Below are 16,844 nucleotides of genomic sequence, written 5' to 3'. Positions count from 1 at the left end.
CCCCCTCCCCAACCTCACAACTTCAGTCCCGCGGGTCCCTCCCCCTCTCCTCCCCGTCCCCCTCAGCCCTCTCAGCCGCCTTGGCCGCCCGCTCCTCCTGCCGCTTCCAATGCGACCCCTCCTCGTAGTCCCGCCCGATCTTGAGCGCCCGCCGGAGCCGCTCGCTCTCCCGGATCTTCTGGTCCGCCATCTCGTGCACCTGGTGCATCTTCAGGGGCCCGCCGCCGGCGCCGCCGCCGTTCCTGGACCTGTCCGGGCCACCGCCGGCGCCGGCGGCCAGCAGCTTCCTCCGCAGCGCGTCGCACCGCTCGTCGATCTCGTCGTCGCCCAGGTCCCCGGCGTCCTCGAGCTCGTCGCGCAGCTCCAGCACCTTGACCTCCACCGCGCGCTTGCGGTCGTGCTCCAGGATGCCCCTGTCCGGCTGCCGGGGCTTGTGCTTGGGCGAGTCGAAGGGGTCAGGGCCGCCGCCGCCGCGGGGTGGGTAGGGCGCGCCGCTGTCGCGCGGGCGGATGTGGGCTAGGTTTCGCTGGACGTAGCCTGAGGTCCCGCTGCCTCGTGGGGTGGAGAGGCCTACGTTGTCGGACATTTTTTGGGTGGGTTTTTGCTTGGGGGTTGGTGGTTCCTCTTTGTTTCTCTTGTCTCGTGTCTTTTCTTGCGCGTGTTCTCTTCCGATAGGATGGATCTCGTGTGGAGTCGAGGAGAGGAAAGGAGGGGATGGATGCGGTGGTGGCTGACTGTGGAGGTGGTGATGTTGGTTTAGAGTTGCTCTGCTTTGCTTTTGGGTCCAGTCAGTCAGTCAGTCAGTCAGTCAGTCAATTCCCCGAGGTCCCAAAGATCGGGGGTTATCGATAGGGTGTTTTGGGAAAGCGGTGTGGCGAGTTAATGAGCAACCAGGGCCCTTGATGCTGAAGGTGGGCTAGGATTTAGGCGGCAATTGGCGGGGCTTGTCTCTGACGTTTTCGCTTTGCAGGGTGCTTGGCCGTTGGACCCTTCGGCGACTTTTGTTGAAGGCGACTAAAAGAGTCACAGAGAATTCGACTGTGAGTCAACATCTCATCTCTTGAATGCCTACACCGTCGGTCTGTTGGTCTATCTAAATCTCAGTTTGGATTCACTTGTACCAAGATCAGACCCATTTCTTCTTCCTTTTATCGCAGGCGTGTTGTCCCAACGGGGGTGTTTGTTGCATGCAGGCCTCGTTCTGCCCGTCGTAAACAATCTTAGATCGTCTTGCTTGGTCAGACTGCGAAATGCCTGCATTCGACAGTCCCGAGCAGTCCGCTGCTGCAGTGGCCAACACTGCGGCTGCCGACTCAAACATCGCTTTCCCACCCGTCACGAGGGATCATATCTTGCACTGTTCTTATGACTACTGGTTCCCCAAGTAGGATCATCTCCCTGGCCGTCATGGGCTTCGTCTCACACTCATGTTCACGGCTAATGCAACCTCAGATACCGCACATCATGCATCCGCTCCCGCATTATCAAGCTGCCTCCAGAGTTCATCCAGTATATACGCGAGGACGGCATAATACTCTCGAGCGATGATCCCTCCGCAGCAGCAGATGAAGACGATGACTGGGAGCCCACATCAACCGCCTTCGCCCCTCCTCGCGTGGACGAGCCCGAGCAGGACTCAGACGACGACTCAGACGACGACTCAGCGCCTTCACGCCTGCCCCCGAACGAGCGGTTCCCGGAGCTGCACCAGAAGATCAAGGACACCATCAAGGAGCTGGGCGGCGAGGTCGCGCCGAAGCTGAACTGGTCCTCGCCCAGGGACGCCGCCTGGATCTCGCCCCACCAGAACACGGTCAAGTGCACCTCGCCCAACGACATCTACCTCCTGCTCAAGAGCTCAAACTTCATCACCCACGACCTCGACCACGCCTTCGACGGCACCGTGAGCCCCTCGGCAAATGGCAGCTCGGCCCCCGCCCCGGGCCTGGGCTTCCAGCCCGTCCTGGTCCTGCGCTCCTTCTTCACGCCGCACCAGGCCCTCGAGTTCCGCTGCTTCGTCAAGCAGCGCAGCCTGGTGGCCATCTCTCAGCGCGACCTGAACCACTACAACTTCCTGCTGCGGATGCGCCCCGCCGTCGCGGCGCGCGCAAAGGACCTGTTCGACTCGCGGCTGCGCTTCACCTTCCCGGACGGCAACTTTATCTTTGACATCTACATCCCCGAGGTGCACAGCCTCGACGACAGCGACGATGATGACGATGACGACCCAGGAAAGAAGCTCGGCAAGGCGCGGCTTATCGACATCAACCCCTGGGCGCCCAGGACCGACACCCTCCTGTTCGGGTGGGACGAGCTCCTGGCGCTGCACGTGCCGAACCCCATGCTCGGCGTGGCTGGCAGCGGCAGCACGGGCGTCGAGGAGGAGGTGGTGCGGCTCCGCATTGGGGGCGGCAATGGTGCTGCTGCTGGGGATGAGGCGGAGACCACCGAGGAGGAGACCGAGGAGGAGGAGGAGGAGGAGGAGGACTACCTGCCTGAGCTGCGGATCGTCGAGAAGGACGACCCCGCCGCGTACAACTTCAGCTCGCCGCAGTACTCGGCTCACAAGCTGCCCAAGGAGGTCGTCGACGCGAGCACGTCCGGCGCCGGCGGGCTGAGGGAGTTTGCGCAGCAGTGGAATGAGATGCTGAACCGGAGGCGGTAACCGGTGCCGGTTTAGAAAGGTGTGCGTTGTTGCGTTAGAACAGATATGAGAATGTCACCAGATTGCTCAGCAGATGAGCATGTCTATCTACTTGCTCCCAGTGTACGGCGTCAGGTCTCAGAGGCATGCGATATTCGCTGTGTTACGATCAAAGTTCTTGGAGATCTAGCTCCTGAAGAAATCGATAAATATGTTCACTGGTTTCGTTTCTATTCCGCATACATCCGAACACATACATGGCGCCATCATACAGTGTAACTATATTCAGTATGCACACTTGCAACTGTCTTGGTTGTTCTTCTTCACAAAGGACAAGAACGCACAGAAATACAAGTGAAAATGGAGGTTTTCCTTCCCCCGAAACTAGCCAGTTTTTTTTTCTATTTCAGTATAGAACGTAGCAATGAATGCCGTTGTTGCTCAGCTGACATGGCTAGAGTACTAATTTTCAGCAACAAATTGGTCACTGTCAGATTTCATGGCGAAACTTGCCGTCTTAATCTTGAAAGACACCTTGCCAGGGTTGCCTTGTCCTTCTAGGGCATTTACTGTTGTTCCATTTCAATAGAGGAACTCAAAGAATGCAAATAGTCCTCTGACAGCTATGATGATGCTGGCCCAGTTGAAACTCGCCTTCCTTCGAGGCAGAAGATAACTAGTAGTTTCAGAGAACTCATAACATTGAAAATTCAACTCTGCCTCATTCTATGTACCAGTTGACCTAGGTACACTATTTCTCGACTTAAATGCTGTCTATGTGACAAGGGTTGAGGCCACGTACTCATTCAGTTTGGTTTTTCTTGACTAATATCGGCATGTTTTTTCAAACCTTGGATCTTTGAGAGTGAACCACCGTATGTAGGGGCCGCAGACGCCTTCAGAATGTTTACAGGTTGAGGACGAAATCACAGCTTCCTTGGGATTTCTTCTCCCGCCAAGGTTATCCTGACCGCTAAAAGATCAATAGGTGCTTATGACCTTATGAAGAAACACAAGCAGCCGCCAAAGGCAGCCAAAAGTTAGCAAATTTCAAATCAACTTGGCTCCCTCGAAGTTATAGATCCCAAGCACCCTGTTCCACTTCAGCCCCCTAGACCTCGAGAATGCAAGTTTAACTTCTCGAACCGGTGGCCTGAAACTCAATGGACTCATCCGAAACCGGTCCCTAAACTCAAAGTTATCGATTTGCTCACAGATTAGATACTCCTTTTGGGGGTCTGGAGTGTGTCCTATGACACTCAAGTCAGTGCCTCTTCGAAAGTCAAGGCATACCAAGGCATGTCCCCTAGCAGTAGCGACCCTGAGCATCAGCAAACCGCTGTTGAAGAGCGTCGACGAGTCGATGGGTTCGTCGATGGAGAACCCTTCGTTTGCCCTCCTGAGGAACGCCGAGTTGTAAGGGCCGCAGATGTTTAACACACTGCCCCTTCGTTCGTCGTGTAACAACTTGGCGATAATGATCTGTCCGTCGATACCGGTGATTGATTGCAGCTCGGACACTGAGCGGCAACGGACGCGTCTCCTGAGGAAATCGTTCCAGGTCCATTCGTTCACCTTCATGTTTTTGGCAATCAGAACGATGAAGGCGGCCACCACCCAGAGATAGGTCGCCAGATTAGAGGGATCGACACCACGGATGCGCTGGCCAACACTAAACCCAATTCCCAGCCCAGCACCCGCGAGCAAGCTGGCCACAGCTATTACACTCCAGACGTATCCTGGGCATGGAACCATGACAGACTTTTCATCAATAACCCATTGACGCATATGTCTGTTCTCAACATCCAATCTCCTTGTCCTCTTTTTAAACTTCTCAAGGCTCTTTGCCAACGTCAACCGGATTTTCCACGGCACGAACAGCGGGAGACAGTAGCCTTGATCGAAAACTCCGGCCCAACGAGCCTGCCAAAAACGGAGAGCGCCTCGCATATCATTCAAGTTGTCATCGAACTCACGGGTACATAGACGGAAAAATGAGCCAAAGCCCTCCTCTTCGAAGAGCGATTGTCCGCTCGGTCGTTTAACCCCAATTGGGAACATGGCGTGCCGGGAGGAAGGAAGAGCAGCCAGGAACGCCGGGCTCATGGTTGCGAGAGGAATCAACACGGTGATGACTTGATCCATGGAGTTGAGCCGAAGGTATTGAGTGTCATAGGGAGATGTGAGTTCATTATCGTACCACCAGCACAGCTTTGTTCCTATGCTACCGGTACGTTCCACCTGGTCGTGGCTCTTGTGAAGGCGCGTAACTATCTCCCAGAGAATCCGGAATGCCGACTTTGCTCTTTTCAAATTATACGAGTCCGAAGTAGCCGAGTACTCAAGATCTCTATCTTGGTAAATGAGGGCCTGCGTCGTACGATTTAGGTCTTAGAAGGCATATATATTTGTCATCGTGCGCTGGAGGGCCGGATGTTCTACGAACCATAAAGCTCTCAGAAAGTGAGCCACAAGTCATCGCACAGATTTCAAAATCCGCTGCTGGTAGACCCAGACGACTGGTGAACCGCACGGACATGACCATGTCCCTCAACGCTGAATTTAACCGTAACCGACACTTGGTCTGCTCAAGGCAGTGTGTCGTGACTCGGGTCTCCTCGTACGATGCGATCCCTTCCTTCTCATTGGTCTCAATCATTCGAATGTAATCGTCGCATTCCTCATCGTTCAATTCACCACCATGATGCTGAGTATCGCATGATTCGGGAAATCTGGAGAGCGCAGCCTTTGCTGCCCTGGCGGAGATCGCAGAATTCGCTTGCAGATCAAGCAACAACAACTTGATCTTGGTAGTGCGTCTGATCAGTATACTCATGAAATCAGAGAACCAGTAGAGAATGGGAGATGTTATAAAGATTAGTTTAGTCAGGACCGCGGTGATGTAGTTGACCAAGCTGTAAGTAGCTGCTAGACTGTGGAACTCCTGCTGCCGAGCTTCACGATCTTCCATGCTTGCAGTCGCCTCTGTGGTACGTTGACTCTTTTGTAAGTGTTCTATGAGATCGAAAAGCTTTTTTCGAGTTGAAAGTTGACCATAGTGCTCCGCGATGATGCATTCGTTATCGAGAAGGCAGATCGCGATGGCAGTCAAGACCCTCTGAGACAGATTAGACGCACTCGAGTAACCCTTTGCCGTATCTCCCTGAAGAAAGCCATTGCTTTTAAACTCAATCCTCTTCTTTGGGTTGTTTGCAATTTCCATCAACCGGTTCGTCTCGTCACGCCACATCTTCAAGACGACATTATCGGATCTAGCATACGCTCCGGCGGCATCGAACTCTGGTAATTTGACGGCACCCTCAGTTCTCGGCAAAACCTTCCTGAAAACCTCATCTACATAGTATCTGGGTGGCACCCCTCTGGGCAGAGGCTCTTCTTCGGACTTGGTTGAGACCTGTTCCAAAGAGGGGTCGATGGGCTGACGTCGCAGTCGACCGAGAGATTGCCTCGTATGGAGTATATCGTGTTCGCTTTTGGCACGGCGCAGGGGTTTCATCGGTTCGAGGCTCGTCTCTGAGAAGACTGGTCCCTCATGTGCGGATGAAATGTGGGCGAGAGCTGGCGTGCTCTGGGAATGGGATGCTTCGTGGGCCTTGTGGGCCTTGGCTTCAGACCCACTGGTGGAACCTGAAGACATGGCGAGACAATGCAAACACTTCGGATCGCACAGTACTTTGCTGCTACCGTTAGTAGGCTGGAGGAATAGTCTGAAACAGAGAAGGTCCCGTACCAGTTTTGGCTTTCTCAAGTTTATCCTTGCCGATCAGGCGCTTGTAGCACTGTTTCTACGTCGCAATGCTTCTTTCCTCACCACTTCAAAGGATGTTGACAGAATCATTTATTCTTGATCCCTCAAGTCGACATGGTAGAAATAGGTCCGTGTTTTAAACTGCGGGGGCTTGTGGTACGTTGGACGGCGAAACTCACGTGCATGAGGTGGGGTGTCCAGAAGGTGTGGTGACACGACCTTGACCGGGCAGCGCGATATACAGTCAAAGACGACCTGAAAATGGAGTTTTGGCCGGATGTTTACCTACTTAAGTACCTAGGTAGGTACTTTGTTATCGTCACATCGCTGCCTATCTGTAGACTAACTACGCTACCATACGAGACTCGGTGAGGGTGCTGTCCATTGCACAGAGCCGTAGGGGATTTTACTAAGCCTGACAAAACATAGCCTGACAAAAGTCCTCGAACCGACCTGAATTCACAAACACTCAATTACAGGTGTGACACCTGGGAGAGGTGGGAGAAAACTGCACGCAATTGCATGCGACAGTCCTGGAGGTTAGCTTCAAATTTTATGCTTCGGACAATTAGGCAAGTGCACCCGGGGCACAATTGAACAGACGAGCCCCTGCTCATAATGGTAAACAAGGGAGATAGAACGGAGGTTCCAACGAATGAACACAGCAGCCTCCGTTTGCCGCATGATCCATGAAGTTCAGATGCTGTCAACTGATCAAAGCCAGCCTTGAGGCCGGTCATTCTTCAAGAGAGGGTGCCCAACAACAAAATGATGACCTCACAGTGGACACACGAAGAGTTCCCAGATACATCTTCTTGCAACATTGCAAACTGATTAAGCGGTGGCTCCATCTTTAGTCCATGTGTATGCTGAGCCTGAGTTGTTCACTTTCGCACAGGGGACAATACTCAAGACTACAGTATTGGGTGACATGCAATGCCCATGATAGAACCTTGGTTACCGGCTTTTAAAGGAGACTGTATGTGACTGGGAGGCTTTACCTTTGTGCACAAGACATCCTTGTCGCAATTTGGACTGCATATACTTAAGTACGGGCTACTCGGCCATTTCGAGTGATACTGTGTAAGCTACCTAGGACTCGTCAACTCAACTACCTGCTATAGTGCTCCCCTAGGGGATTTTAGAAACGGTTACTAGATTATCCCTTCTACTTTAAAATAATACCCTAAGTAGTTCCTAATACTTTAGACCCATTCCTTTATTAATACTTTTTAATAATAGTTATAATATATATTAGTATCTTTTTTTAAGATTAAAGGATTTTTTAAAACCTTCTCTTTTTATTTAAAACCTCCTCTTTTTATTTAAAACCTCCTCTTTTTATTTAAAACCTTCTCTTTCTATTTAAGACCTTCTCTTTCCTCTTAAAACCTTTACCTAAAGCCCTAGAATATAAAGGGAAGGAACTTAATTAAAGCTAGTTAAGTAAGTAGAGTAAATAGAGGGTTAGTTAGGGGTTTATTTTAAAGGGGAAGACTATTAAAGGAATAGAAGAAGAATTCTCTCTTAACTAGTTTTTATATTAAGGTAAAAGTTTAATATTAAGGATTCTAAAGATTAGTATCTTTTAAAGATCTAATCTTTTTTAAAGACCTTCTTATTACTTAAAAGCTAGTTAAGAAAGAAAGGACTATTAATAGTTATAGCTGTTATTAGAGAGTATTAGTAAGAACACCGTTTTTAAAAACCCCTAGGAGTGCGGTATGGTGGGTATCTAGGTACCTAGGGAGCCTGAGGCTAACTTTTGGTTATGCTGATGGTTCTAACACTACGAACATGGCAGTACAGGTAACCTCAAGTGCTCTTAAGTTGTTTCTGGACTCTTGGCGGATGTCGACAGCCGCCTGGGAACCAACCCACTTTGCTCAGTCGGGCGATGCAAGGCTGCAAGAATTTCTAAGGTTTCGGAGTTTCGACTGCAGCCCGCTTTCCAATTCCAGAATCCAACCAAGGTCCGCCGTCACAAATTCTCGCTCATGATACCCCGTTCTACCAGAGAAACTTCGCTCTCTCACAGACAAACTTCTTTCTTTTCTCCTCCACTGTGCTTCGCAACATGGAGTCCGATAATGAAGAGAAGCGAGCTGGCTGTCAAAAGCCCAACAGCCCTTCGATAAACGAGGACGAATCTGCTAAGATCGACGTAAAGTCACCACCAAGCCTGCCTGCGACCTCAGAAAACACAAACGAAGGTGGTCAAAGCATTCGCCATACGTGTTTCGTATCGGCCAGGCTTTTCTACAGCGGCGAAAGCCACTGCGACGATCTCACGCAACCGCTTAGAAACAACAAGAAAACCAAGACCAAAAACTTGCACAATAGCCATACTGAGCTCGAAACTGTCATGATGAGCTCCTCGGATTCGAAACAAAATGAAAACAAAACGCAAGATGCCAGCGGAGCCAACGGCGATCAAAAGCAGGAGGTCCCTCCTGGACCACTTGCGTCTCCAACGCCTCTTGACAAACCTCTCGCACTACGACCACTCATGATGAAACTTGCCGCTACCCCAGTCTCCAAAGAACCTGTTGAAAATACTTCAGACGATGAGTTCGATGGTGACTCTTCGTCGAGCAGTTCAACAAATGATCCTTTCGAGGACCCACAGCAGGGTCTTAAGAAGCCCGATCGTGTGTCCTCGTGGGCAAAATCAATTGTGAGCAAAATGAAGCCAGAGGATGTCGACGACGATTCGCCGTCACGGCGCGAGTGGCTGAGGCAGAAGCGGGAAAACAACGAGGAGAACAAATTCCTTGACCAACTCATGGCTATGGTTGGCTTGGAGGAGGTGAAGGCTCACTTCCTTGCTGTCAAAGCCAGGGTCCAGGCCAGGACCCAAGCAAGCAGCTACGGCGGTGCCAAACAGCCCGAGTTGCGACTTCATATGGTTCTCCAGGGCAAAGACGGAACAGGCAAGAAGACTATTGCAAAGCTCTACGCGCAGTTCCTGTACGCAATAGGGGCTGTGGAAACCAAAGTTACTGCCCGAGTTTCGAGCTTGGAGGTTCTCAAGCCCGGGTATTCGAGAACAAGACATGGGAAACCTTTGATCACGCCATTCATAGATCGCGCGGCTGACCAGTTGCCAGGATCTGAACCCATTCCCTCTTCAGATCCACCGGAGAAGCCAAGCAATCCGTCAGTTCTCTTCTACGATAAGAATGGGCCAACGAATCAACACAAATGGGACGATTCCTACGGTATGGGATTATTCACACGAAATTCACCCCGTCGCGGCAAGGCGCAAGTTGAGATGGAGGAGACCAGGAAGGCCAAGGTGATAAAAGATCTCATGAAGCTTGGCAAGAGATCTGTCCTGATTCTGTCGTCGCGGGAAAAGTCTTTTCTCGAGCTTGTCGAGAGCAGCGAGACGGCGCTGCAGGAGTTTCCAGTGCCTTTGATCATCTCAGACTACAATGAAAATGAGCTGAGACGAATTCTGGTCCGCATGGTACAAAAGAAGGGCCTGTCAGTGGAGGGCGGATATGAGGATCGGAGTCTCACCGTCTTAGTGCAGCGAGTTGCCCGGGAGAGGAAGGCGGAATCCTTCTCGAATGTTCATACCCTACAAAGAGAATTGGACAAGGCGTGCCGCCGTCGGGCTCTGAGAACTCAGCAAGAATATTCCCAGTGGCCTGGTGATGATTCGGGGAAACTGTCCATGATCAAGGATCGGGAAAAAACACCCCTCACGTCAGAAGATATCATGGGTCCACAACCGAGAGACGTTCGTCACAACAACACCTCCTGGGAAAAGCTACAGAAAATGATTGGACTCGAAGATGTCAAGGCCGAGTTTTGCGACATCATCGACTATGCTCAGAACAACTACCGTCGGCAGCTTCTCGGAATGGAGCCGCTCAAGATCGGCCTCAACAGGATCTTTCTCGGACCGCCTGGGGTGGGCAAAACGACTGTTGCTCAATTATACGGCCAGGTGCTGATCGACCTGGGGCTTGTTTCTGGCGACAAGGTCCTGTTGCGAAATCCTTCCCACCTGATCGGCGCATACGTAGGGCACTCTGAGGAAAAGACGAAGCGCGTCCTGGACGATGCCCGAGGGAATGTGCTTATCATCGACGACGCACACATGTTATATCCCGCATCGTCGGGGGCCCACAACAAGACCGACATCTTCCGCGTCGCTGTCCTCGATACCATCGTCGCGAACGTATCTGCGGACCCCGAGGACAGGTGCATCCTACTGCTCGGATACGAGCACGAGATGAGTCAACTGTTCAACAACAGCAACCCTGGGCTCCAGCGACGCTTCCCCAAGGAGACCGCCCTGCACTTTGAAACTTACAGCGAGGATAACCTCTGCCAGATCATGGATCGGAAAGCCGCCGAATGTGGCATCGAGATGACGGAGGAGGCCAGGGCTGTGTCGAGACAGGTCCTCGGCCGTATGCGCATCAACCCGAAGTTCGGAAACGCAGGGGATGTCGGGATCCTACTAAACCAGGCAAAAGTCCGTGCCAATGCGCGGCTCAGGAACAACTCCCATGAACCGAGGCTTGCCGAAGTTGTTCTAGAACCTGGTGACATCGACCCGCAGTGGGACCGGGTGCTGAGAGCCGACGAGAACCGTGTTGCGCTGTTCGATGAATTTGTCGGGTTCAAGAAAATAGTCAAGAAGTTTGAGGGGTACAAATTCCTGGTGGACGGTATGCGGCTCCATGGCCTTGATCCCAGGCCTCACATTCCCTGGGCCTTCATTTTCAAGGGCCCTCCAGGTACCGGCAAGACGTCAACTGCTCGGAAGGTAGGACGTCTGTACTATGACATGGGCCTGCTTTCCACGGAAGAGGTCGTGACTTGCTCGGTCAGTGATCTCATCGGTGAGGCTCACGGACAAACCGGACCCAAAGTCGTCAACACTCTGGAGACTGGCCTCGGCAAAGTTCTGTTCATCGACGAGGCCTATCGATTGGCAGGAGGCACCGTATTCCAAACAGAGGCTATTGGGGAGCTGGTCGACGCAATGACGCAGCCGCGCTACAACAAAAACATGGTCGTGATCCTGGCCGGGTATACCGCCGAGATGGAGTTGCTATTGCGAACCAACCCCGGGCTGCGCAGCAGGTTCCCTGAGCAAGTCGTCTTCTCGCCAATGACTCCACGTGCTTGCTTTGATCATCTCAGAAATGAGTTAAAAGAGCTCAATATCTCCATACCAAAGGCAAAAGACGTAGGTCTCGAACAAATGGGGGTCATCAATGAGCTCTTTGATTGTCTCAGCTATACGACTGGATGGGCTAGCGGTCGTGACGTCGAGACTTTAGCCAAAACAGTCATCAGAAAGTTTTACATGAGGGAGGGCAGAGCCCGCAAGGGTGGAGTGCCGGCTCATCTGGGCTTTGATATGGTTGGTGAAATTATCAAGGCCCTCCGAGCCATGTGCAGAGAAAGATGCGGAGGCGAGGATAGCGCAACGAATGCCTAAATGCTAGCATAGGTTAGGAGCGGCTTTCGTTAACTTGCGAGTTGCAGAAACTCAAACTGTACAAGCAAGATGAATATACAGTTCTTGAAACTTTGAGTGCTATGTGGGTGCCCAGGTGGTTTCGTTCTTGATCCGTAGACAGGAGTCCCGAACGCGCCCGTGGTCCCTTCATACAGCATCGTCTGAGACCCGGCAATCAAGGAAAGTTACATCTTAGTATTACTGCTTCTTTCAAGCTGTCTATGTTTAGCCTCGTCCTTTTTTGCTGTGTGGTTGATCTACCGTATCGACGGAATTTCCCATGTGTCGCGCAATAAGGGCATTATTAATACCACCACCAAGAATAGCTTGGCATATATATTACTAGACTCTGTATCGTCAATTGTGGCACTGGGGCTATCGAAACCCAATTCACAGTACACAGTACACATAAAATGGAGAGATATTGGATGGCGTTGTTGGAGGCTTAGGAACGTCAAAGGCTCAGCCACGGATTAAATTGTCCAGGGCCTTGTTTCAGCTTAAATGCCCCATTCCAAGTTTTTCGTGGCTGCTCCTCACGAACCGTTCCCTCGGGCACCCGTTACTGAGTCGTACGCCAAGCGCCACGGGGTTGGCCACCCACCTGGACAGGGAGCATTGATAGAAATAGACACCTGGGCAAGGTTTAATGTGACTCCCAAGACAGCTGATAGCTCTTCCCGTGAGATCCGGTAACGCCTGTTAGTTGTTTGCTGATAAGGCTGGTCTCTATGACGGCTTGCGGTGCCAACACGCAGTTTCAAATAAGCTAAGGATCGTACATCTCGTGCTTGGTGTTGTGGAAGAGGAGAGAACCACGATGCAGGGGCTGACTCGAGGCTCTCCAGGGCTGCGAACTAGTGGTTACGGATCACCCTTTGGCGTCGGTCTCGAGGATGATGTTTCTATTATTGGTGTCTACTGTCCTGAAAGATCACGCGTCGAACAGACGTGGATGCTTCTGAATAAGAGCTGTGTTCATCCCGACTTTGATATTGCTACATTTGCAGCCATGCAGTAAACTTTCTGATTCTCTTCTTGACCAACCTTCCTTTGTATTGCCTGCTCAAGTGGCGTCGTTCGCCTTACATTCTTTCTTTGTTGTTATCTACCCTCATTGATCGAAAATGAAGTTCAATTTTCAACATTCTTTACTGCTCGGCCTGGGCCTTCATTCCTTCTCAGTGAGCGCACATCCAGGGCAGCCCTACTACGATGCTGCTCATCTCATCAGACGCGACAATTCCACTTCAACGGGCCGAGTGATACAATCTTCCAGTCGCCCGTCTCTCCCTCCCGTAACCATCCTTCCTTCAAATATTCCCACCTCTCGCGGCGGATCTTCTGCTCCGCCAACAACAGTCCCACCCACCATAACCAGCGCTCCCCCCTCCTCGACAGCGACGTCTAGTGCCCCGGCAGCAACAACAACAGTTAGCAATGGTGACACGATCGTCGTCGCGGCCGGCGTCGTGGTGGTGGGAGGAACCGGAGGCGGCTTCTTCAGTATCGCCGGCTCGGGGGGAGCGCCGGTGGCAGTGGCGGCTGGCACGACCGTGACGGCCGGATCCTCCTCGGGTGACAGTCCGGAAAACCCCGATAAACCGGAGCCGTCGAGCCAGCCCCCAAGCTCGGAGCCACCGACCAGCACGGAGCCCACAACTACGGAGACTACCACCTCGGCGCCGACCGGGCCGCCCACGCCCTGCCTCATATTCCCCAAGGACGGAGCTACAAGCCAGGAGAACAAGGATTTCATGGCGCTCATCGACAAGGAGCTTGGAAAGGGCAATTACCGGGAGACGACGGACACGGTCCAGTTATTCGTGAGCGCCAACGTCACGGCGGCGCAGAATGCAACTCTCTCCGCGGACTCACTGGTCAGTAGAAATGCTCCCAGAGCATGCACGCCATTCTTTTATACTCACAGACACTGCAGGTCGGTGGCGTGGAGCCAATTGTGTCGCTTGATGACAACGCTGGCGAGTCGGTGCCGGTCCCAAACGGCAAGAGGGACGAAGACGTCCATGAGAAGTGGTGGATGGAGTCTCTAGACAAACTCGGCAGGATCAAGAAGCGTGCCGTGATGAAGCAGGACAATGCCCCCACTGAGCTTGTCATGATCTCCCAGCCTCCTCTGGTGGACCTAGCGGCACTCAAGAGCTACACTTATGATGACAGCGCCGGCACGGATATCACAGTCTATGTCTTGGACACTGGCTACTATACCAAGAACAGCGTGAGCACATAGTACTTATATTCTTCATTGTCGGAATACTCACTGACGAACTGGGACATTCAGGAGTACACCGGCATGGCCAAGAAGCCACGATGGCTTTTCGGAGGCGCGCAGGCGGATAAGTCAGTCGAGGAGGACCTTGGCTCGGACGGTCACGGTAGCTGTGCTGGCTCTAAAGTCAATGGGCCAAAGTATGGAGTTGCAAAGCAGGCCAATCTTGTGGTTGTGAAGGCTTCGATCAACACTGACGAGACACTCGACGGCTTAAACAAGATCCTCGCGGATGTGAGAGAAAAGAAGCTGCAAGGCAAGGCAATTGTCAACTTTTCGCGATCAAGTACGTGCTACAATGTCCAAAGCTGTCTGCCGACCGCCCGCTAACATACCCCTTAGTTGCAAACCCAAGCAAATTCACGCAGAAGATGCTGGAGTACTACGTCAAAGAGATGATCAAGGAAGATGTTATCTTCATAACGGCATCCGGGAATGACGATCGGGAAGAGGTCGCCGTAAGCATCATCCATTCCACATTAGGAGAATTACTCAATGCAGGGAGCAAATAGCTGACATCCTTTCACAGGACGGAAAAGCGTCTGCTCTTGACGTTGACGGCTACCCGGCTTTGATAGCCGCCTCTGGGGTGCCAATCATTAATGTCGGCGCTGTTGATAACACGGGCAAGAATGCATCCTTTTCCCAGGGCGGGCCCTTAGTTCATGTCATGGCGCCCGGCCAACAGGTCCAATGTGCTTCCAACTCCTTCTTTTCCAACACACAGAAACAGGACGGCACATCCTTTGGTAAGCATGCACACCGTCCAGAATGCAAGAGCGTACGTCACGCCCATTACGATTACTGACATAGCCATGAACAGCCGCACCAGCAGTAGCTGGCCTCGCAGCCTACCTGCTTGCCCTGGGAGAGTATCCAGAGCTGTACCAGACGGGCAAGGTGGCAGAGAACATGAAGAAGCTCCTCATAGACATGGCCTACCAGCGTGTGCCCGACGGAGGCCAAGTCGTGTTCAACGGCCAAGGAGCCGTCTGCTCTCGCCCCGGGAGCGCCAAGTTCAGACGTCAGGACCTGAGCGGCGAGGCCTGCTCTGCCGTCTCATCAACGACGACCATAGTACTAACCTCGACTTCGGCTCCTCCGCCGCCAGCGACGACGTCTAACCCACCACCAGCGACGACGTCCAACCCACCACCAGCCGAAACGACCGCACCTGCGCCACCACCTGCGCCTAAGGAGCTGTTTTCTCTGAACGAAGAAGTAGGCGCCGGGAACGAGCGCTGCTTCCGGACACAAGGCTTCAGCGTCACGGCTGGAACAACGTATGGCTTCTCGTTCGAAGCCGACGCAAATCTGCGGGTGAGCATCGAGACCGGCGGCACGAAAGAGGGCTACCACCAGTCCATGGGCTCCTGGACAGGAACCTTCTATGCCAATGCCGGTGAAACGCTCAGGATCTGCGCAAAGAGCTCCGCATCTGCGTCGCTGCCGGTCAAATTCGCCATCACCGAGGAGCCATCCCAACCCATCGCGGCGCCGGCTGGCAAGGAGGTCTTCAAGCTGGACGACAAGATTGCCGCGGGTGGCACGTCGTGCTTCCCGACGACGGGCCTGGATATCAAGGCGGGCAACTATGGCTTCTCCTATACCACGAACGACGGCATTGTCGTCGAGATTGGGGACAACAGCTCTGGGCCCAGGTACTTCTCCGGGAATAGGGCGCAGGGTGCCGGCCTGATGTACATTGGTTTCTCAGGCGGCACTATCTCTATTTGCGGGAAGAACGATGGAAATTCCGACGCTCCTATCTCGTTGAAAATGACGCAGTGATCGCTCTCGCTCTCGGGCCAATTTGGTAGTTCAGGTGTATATAATTTAGCCATGAATTTTATGATATGAAGACGGGCCGCACGAACGCTAAGAACGGCAAGTTGATTACTGAGCACCTTGCAGCAACGCCGGCGCTACGAAAACGCCACTCGAGGCCCATAGAACGGGGCGATGTAACTCTGTCACCTGCCGTCAGCAACCCTTGGGAACCCACTTTCAGTAGCCCTGTTACTCCGCAAATTCCAAAGACTGACAAAAAGCTTACCGGGCAGCACGTTGTTGCTGATGTAAAACGACGGATTTACGGAAGTAAAGCCACAACCTTGGGACGCTCATCGATTCAACCACCACAATCGTTCGTTACACACGATCATTGCGGATCATGCAGAACGGCCATGATAAACCATTAGACATTTCTGACAAGGCGCTGACACAACGGGCAAAATTCTGCCCAAGAGAATATGAGGCCTTAGTCAGGGCACTCCTCACATACCCCAGCCAGAACCCGCTCCAGCGGGAACCCCAGATCCTTCCGCGCCAAGTCAACACCAAGCCTAAACCTGCAGCCACTCCGGACATCAAAGCGGTGGATACGACAACATCACTGGAAGAATCCTGTTTACCAAAGCAGTAGTTACAATTCCAAATGGTAGCGTTCTTTGGTATGTCCGGTGGGGTCTTTGGATCGTGCAGTCGAGATTGATCTAGATAACGATTCATTGGCTTACTCAGGTACAGCCTGGGACGTGCCGTGTATACACGCATCCCTAGTTGCAGTGCCTGCAGGCCGGCCAGATGTAACGCATTGGTCAAAATTTGGTGATGATGAGAAATTTCAGACCGCTCCCCTATCCACGTGGCT

At 52.5% G+C, this 16,844-nt stretch overlaps 5 protein-coding genes across 5 annotated transcripts; 3 read left to right on the top strand and 2 right to left on the bottom strand.

The window, feature by feature from the left end:
• Nucleotides 1–22: 22 nt before the first annotated feature.
• KVR01_008548 (U2-type spliceosomal complex subunit CWC21) lies at nt 23–840 on the bottom strand (the record flags this gene model as incomplete). The annotated part of the gene is made up of 1 exon (XM_044789225.1): nt 23–840. Exon 1 carries the CDS (start codon nt 584–586, stop codon nt 23–25), a length of 564 nt encoding a protein of 187 aa, XP_044642315.1. The 5' UTR covers nt 587–840.
• Nucleotides 841–1,022: 182 nt separating this feature from the next.
• Nucleotides 1,023–2,866, top strand: KVR01_008432 (cell proliferation protein CDC123). The gene is made up of 2 exons (XM_044790176.1): nt 1,023–1,384; nt 1,453–2,866. Exons 1-2 carry the CDS (start codon nt 1,251–1,253, stop codon nt 2,663–2,665), a joined length of 1,347 nt encoding a protein of 448 aa, XP_044642199.1. The 5' UTR covers nt 1,023–1,250; the 3' UTR covers nt 2,666–2,866.
• A 995-nt stretch (nt 2,867–3,861) lies between these two features.
• Nucleotides 3,862–6,527, bottom strand: KVR01_008412 (uncharacterized protein; the record flags this gene model as incomplete). Its single annotated transcript, XM_044790346.1, has 4 exons — nt 6,396–6,527; nt 5,173–6,342; nt 3,938–4,868; nt 3,862–3,882 (listed from the first exon to the last, which is right to left on the bottom strand). The coding sequence occupies exons 2-4, from the start codon at nt 6,300–6,302 to the stop codon at nt 3,862–3,864; spliced, it is 2,082 nt and encodes a 693-aa protein (XP_044642179.1). The 5' UTR covers nt 6,303–6,342; nt 6,396–6,527.
• A 1,963-nt stretch (nt 6,528–8,490) lies between these two features.
• KVR01_008873 (uncharacterized protein) lies at nt 8,491–11,970 on the top strand (the record flags this gene model as incomplete). The annotated part of the gene is made up of 1 exon (XM_044791180.1): nt 8,491–11,970. The coding sequence occupies one exon, from the start codon at nt 8,491–8,493 to the stop codon at nt 11,878–11,880; it is 3,390 nt and encodes a 1,129-aa protein (XP_044642640.1). The 3' UTR covers nt 11,881–11,970.
• A 1,058-nt stretch (nt 11,971–13,028) lies between these two features.
• Nucleotides 13,029–16,004, top strand: KVR01_008750 (uncharacterized protein; the record flags this gene model as incomplete). The annotated part of the gene is made up of 6 exons (XM_044789250.1): nt 13,029–13,781; nt 13,841–14,140; nt 14,204–14,477; nt 14,534–14,649; nt 14,721–14,940; nt 15,015–16,004. 6 exons carry the CDS (start codon nt 13,029–13,031, stop codon nt 15,980–15,982), a joined length of 2,631 nt encoding a protein of 876 aa, XP_044642517.1. The 3' UTR covers nt 15,983–16,004.
• Between the last annotated feature and the right edge of the window lie 840 nt (nt 16,005–16,844).

The sequence above is a fragment of the Diaporthe batatas genome (assembly GCF_019321695.1).
Source record: "Diaporthe batatas strain CRI 302-4 chromosome Unknown Contig00010, whole genome shotgun sequence".
In the NCBI taxonomy this organism is placed as follows: domain Eukaryota; kingdom Fungi; phylum Ascomycota; class Sordariomycetes; order Diaporthales; family Diaporthaceae; genus Diaporthe; species Diaporthe batatas.
Note: the sequence above shows the minus strand (reverse complement) of the source record. Positions and strands in the feature narration are given on the sequence as shown.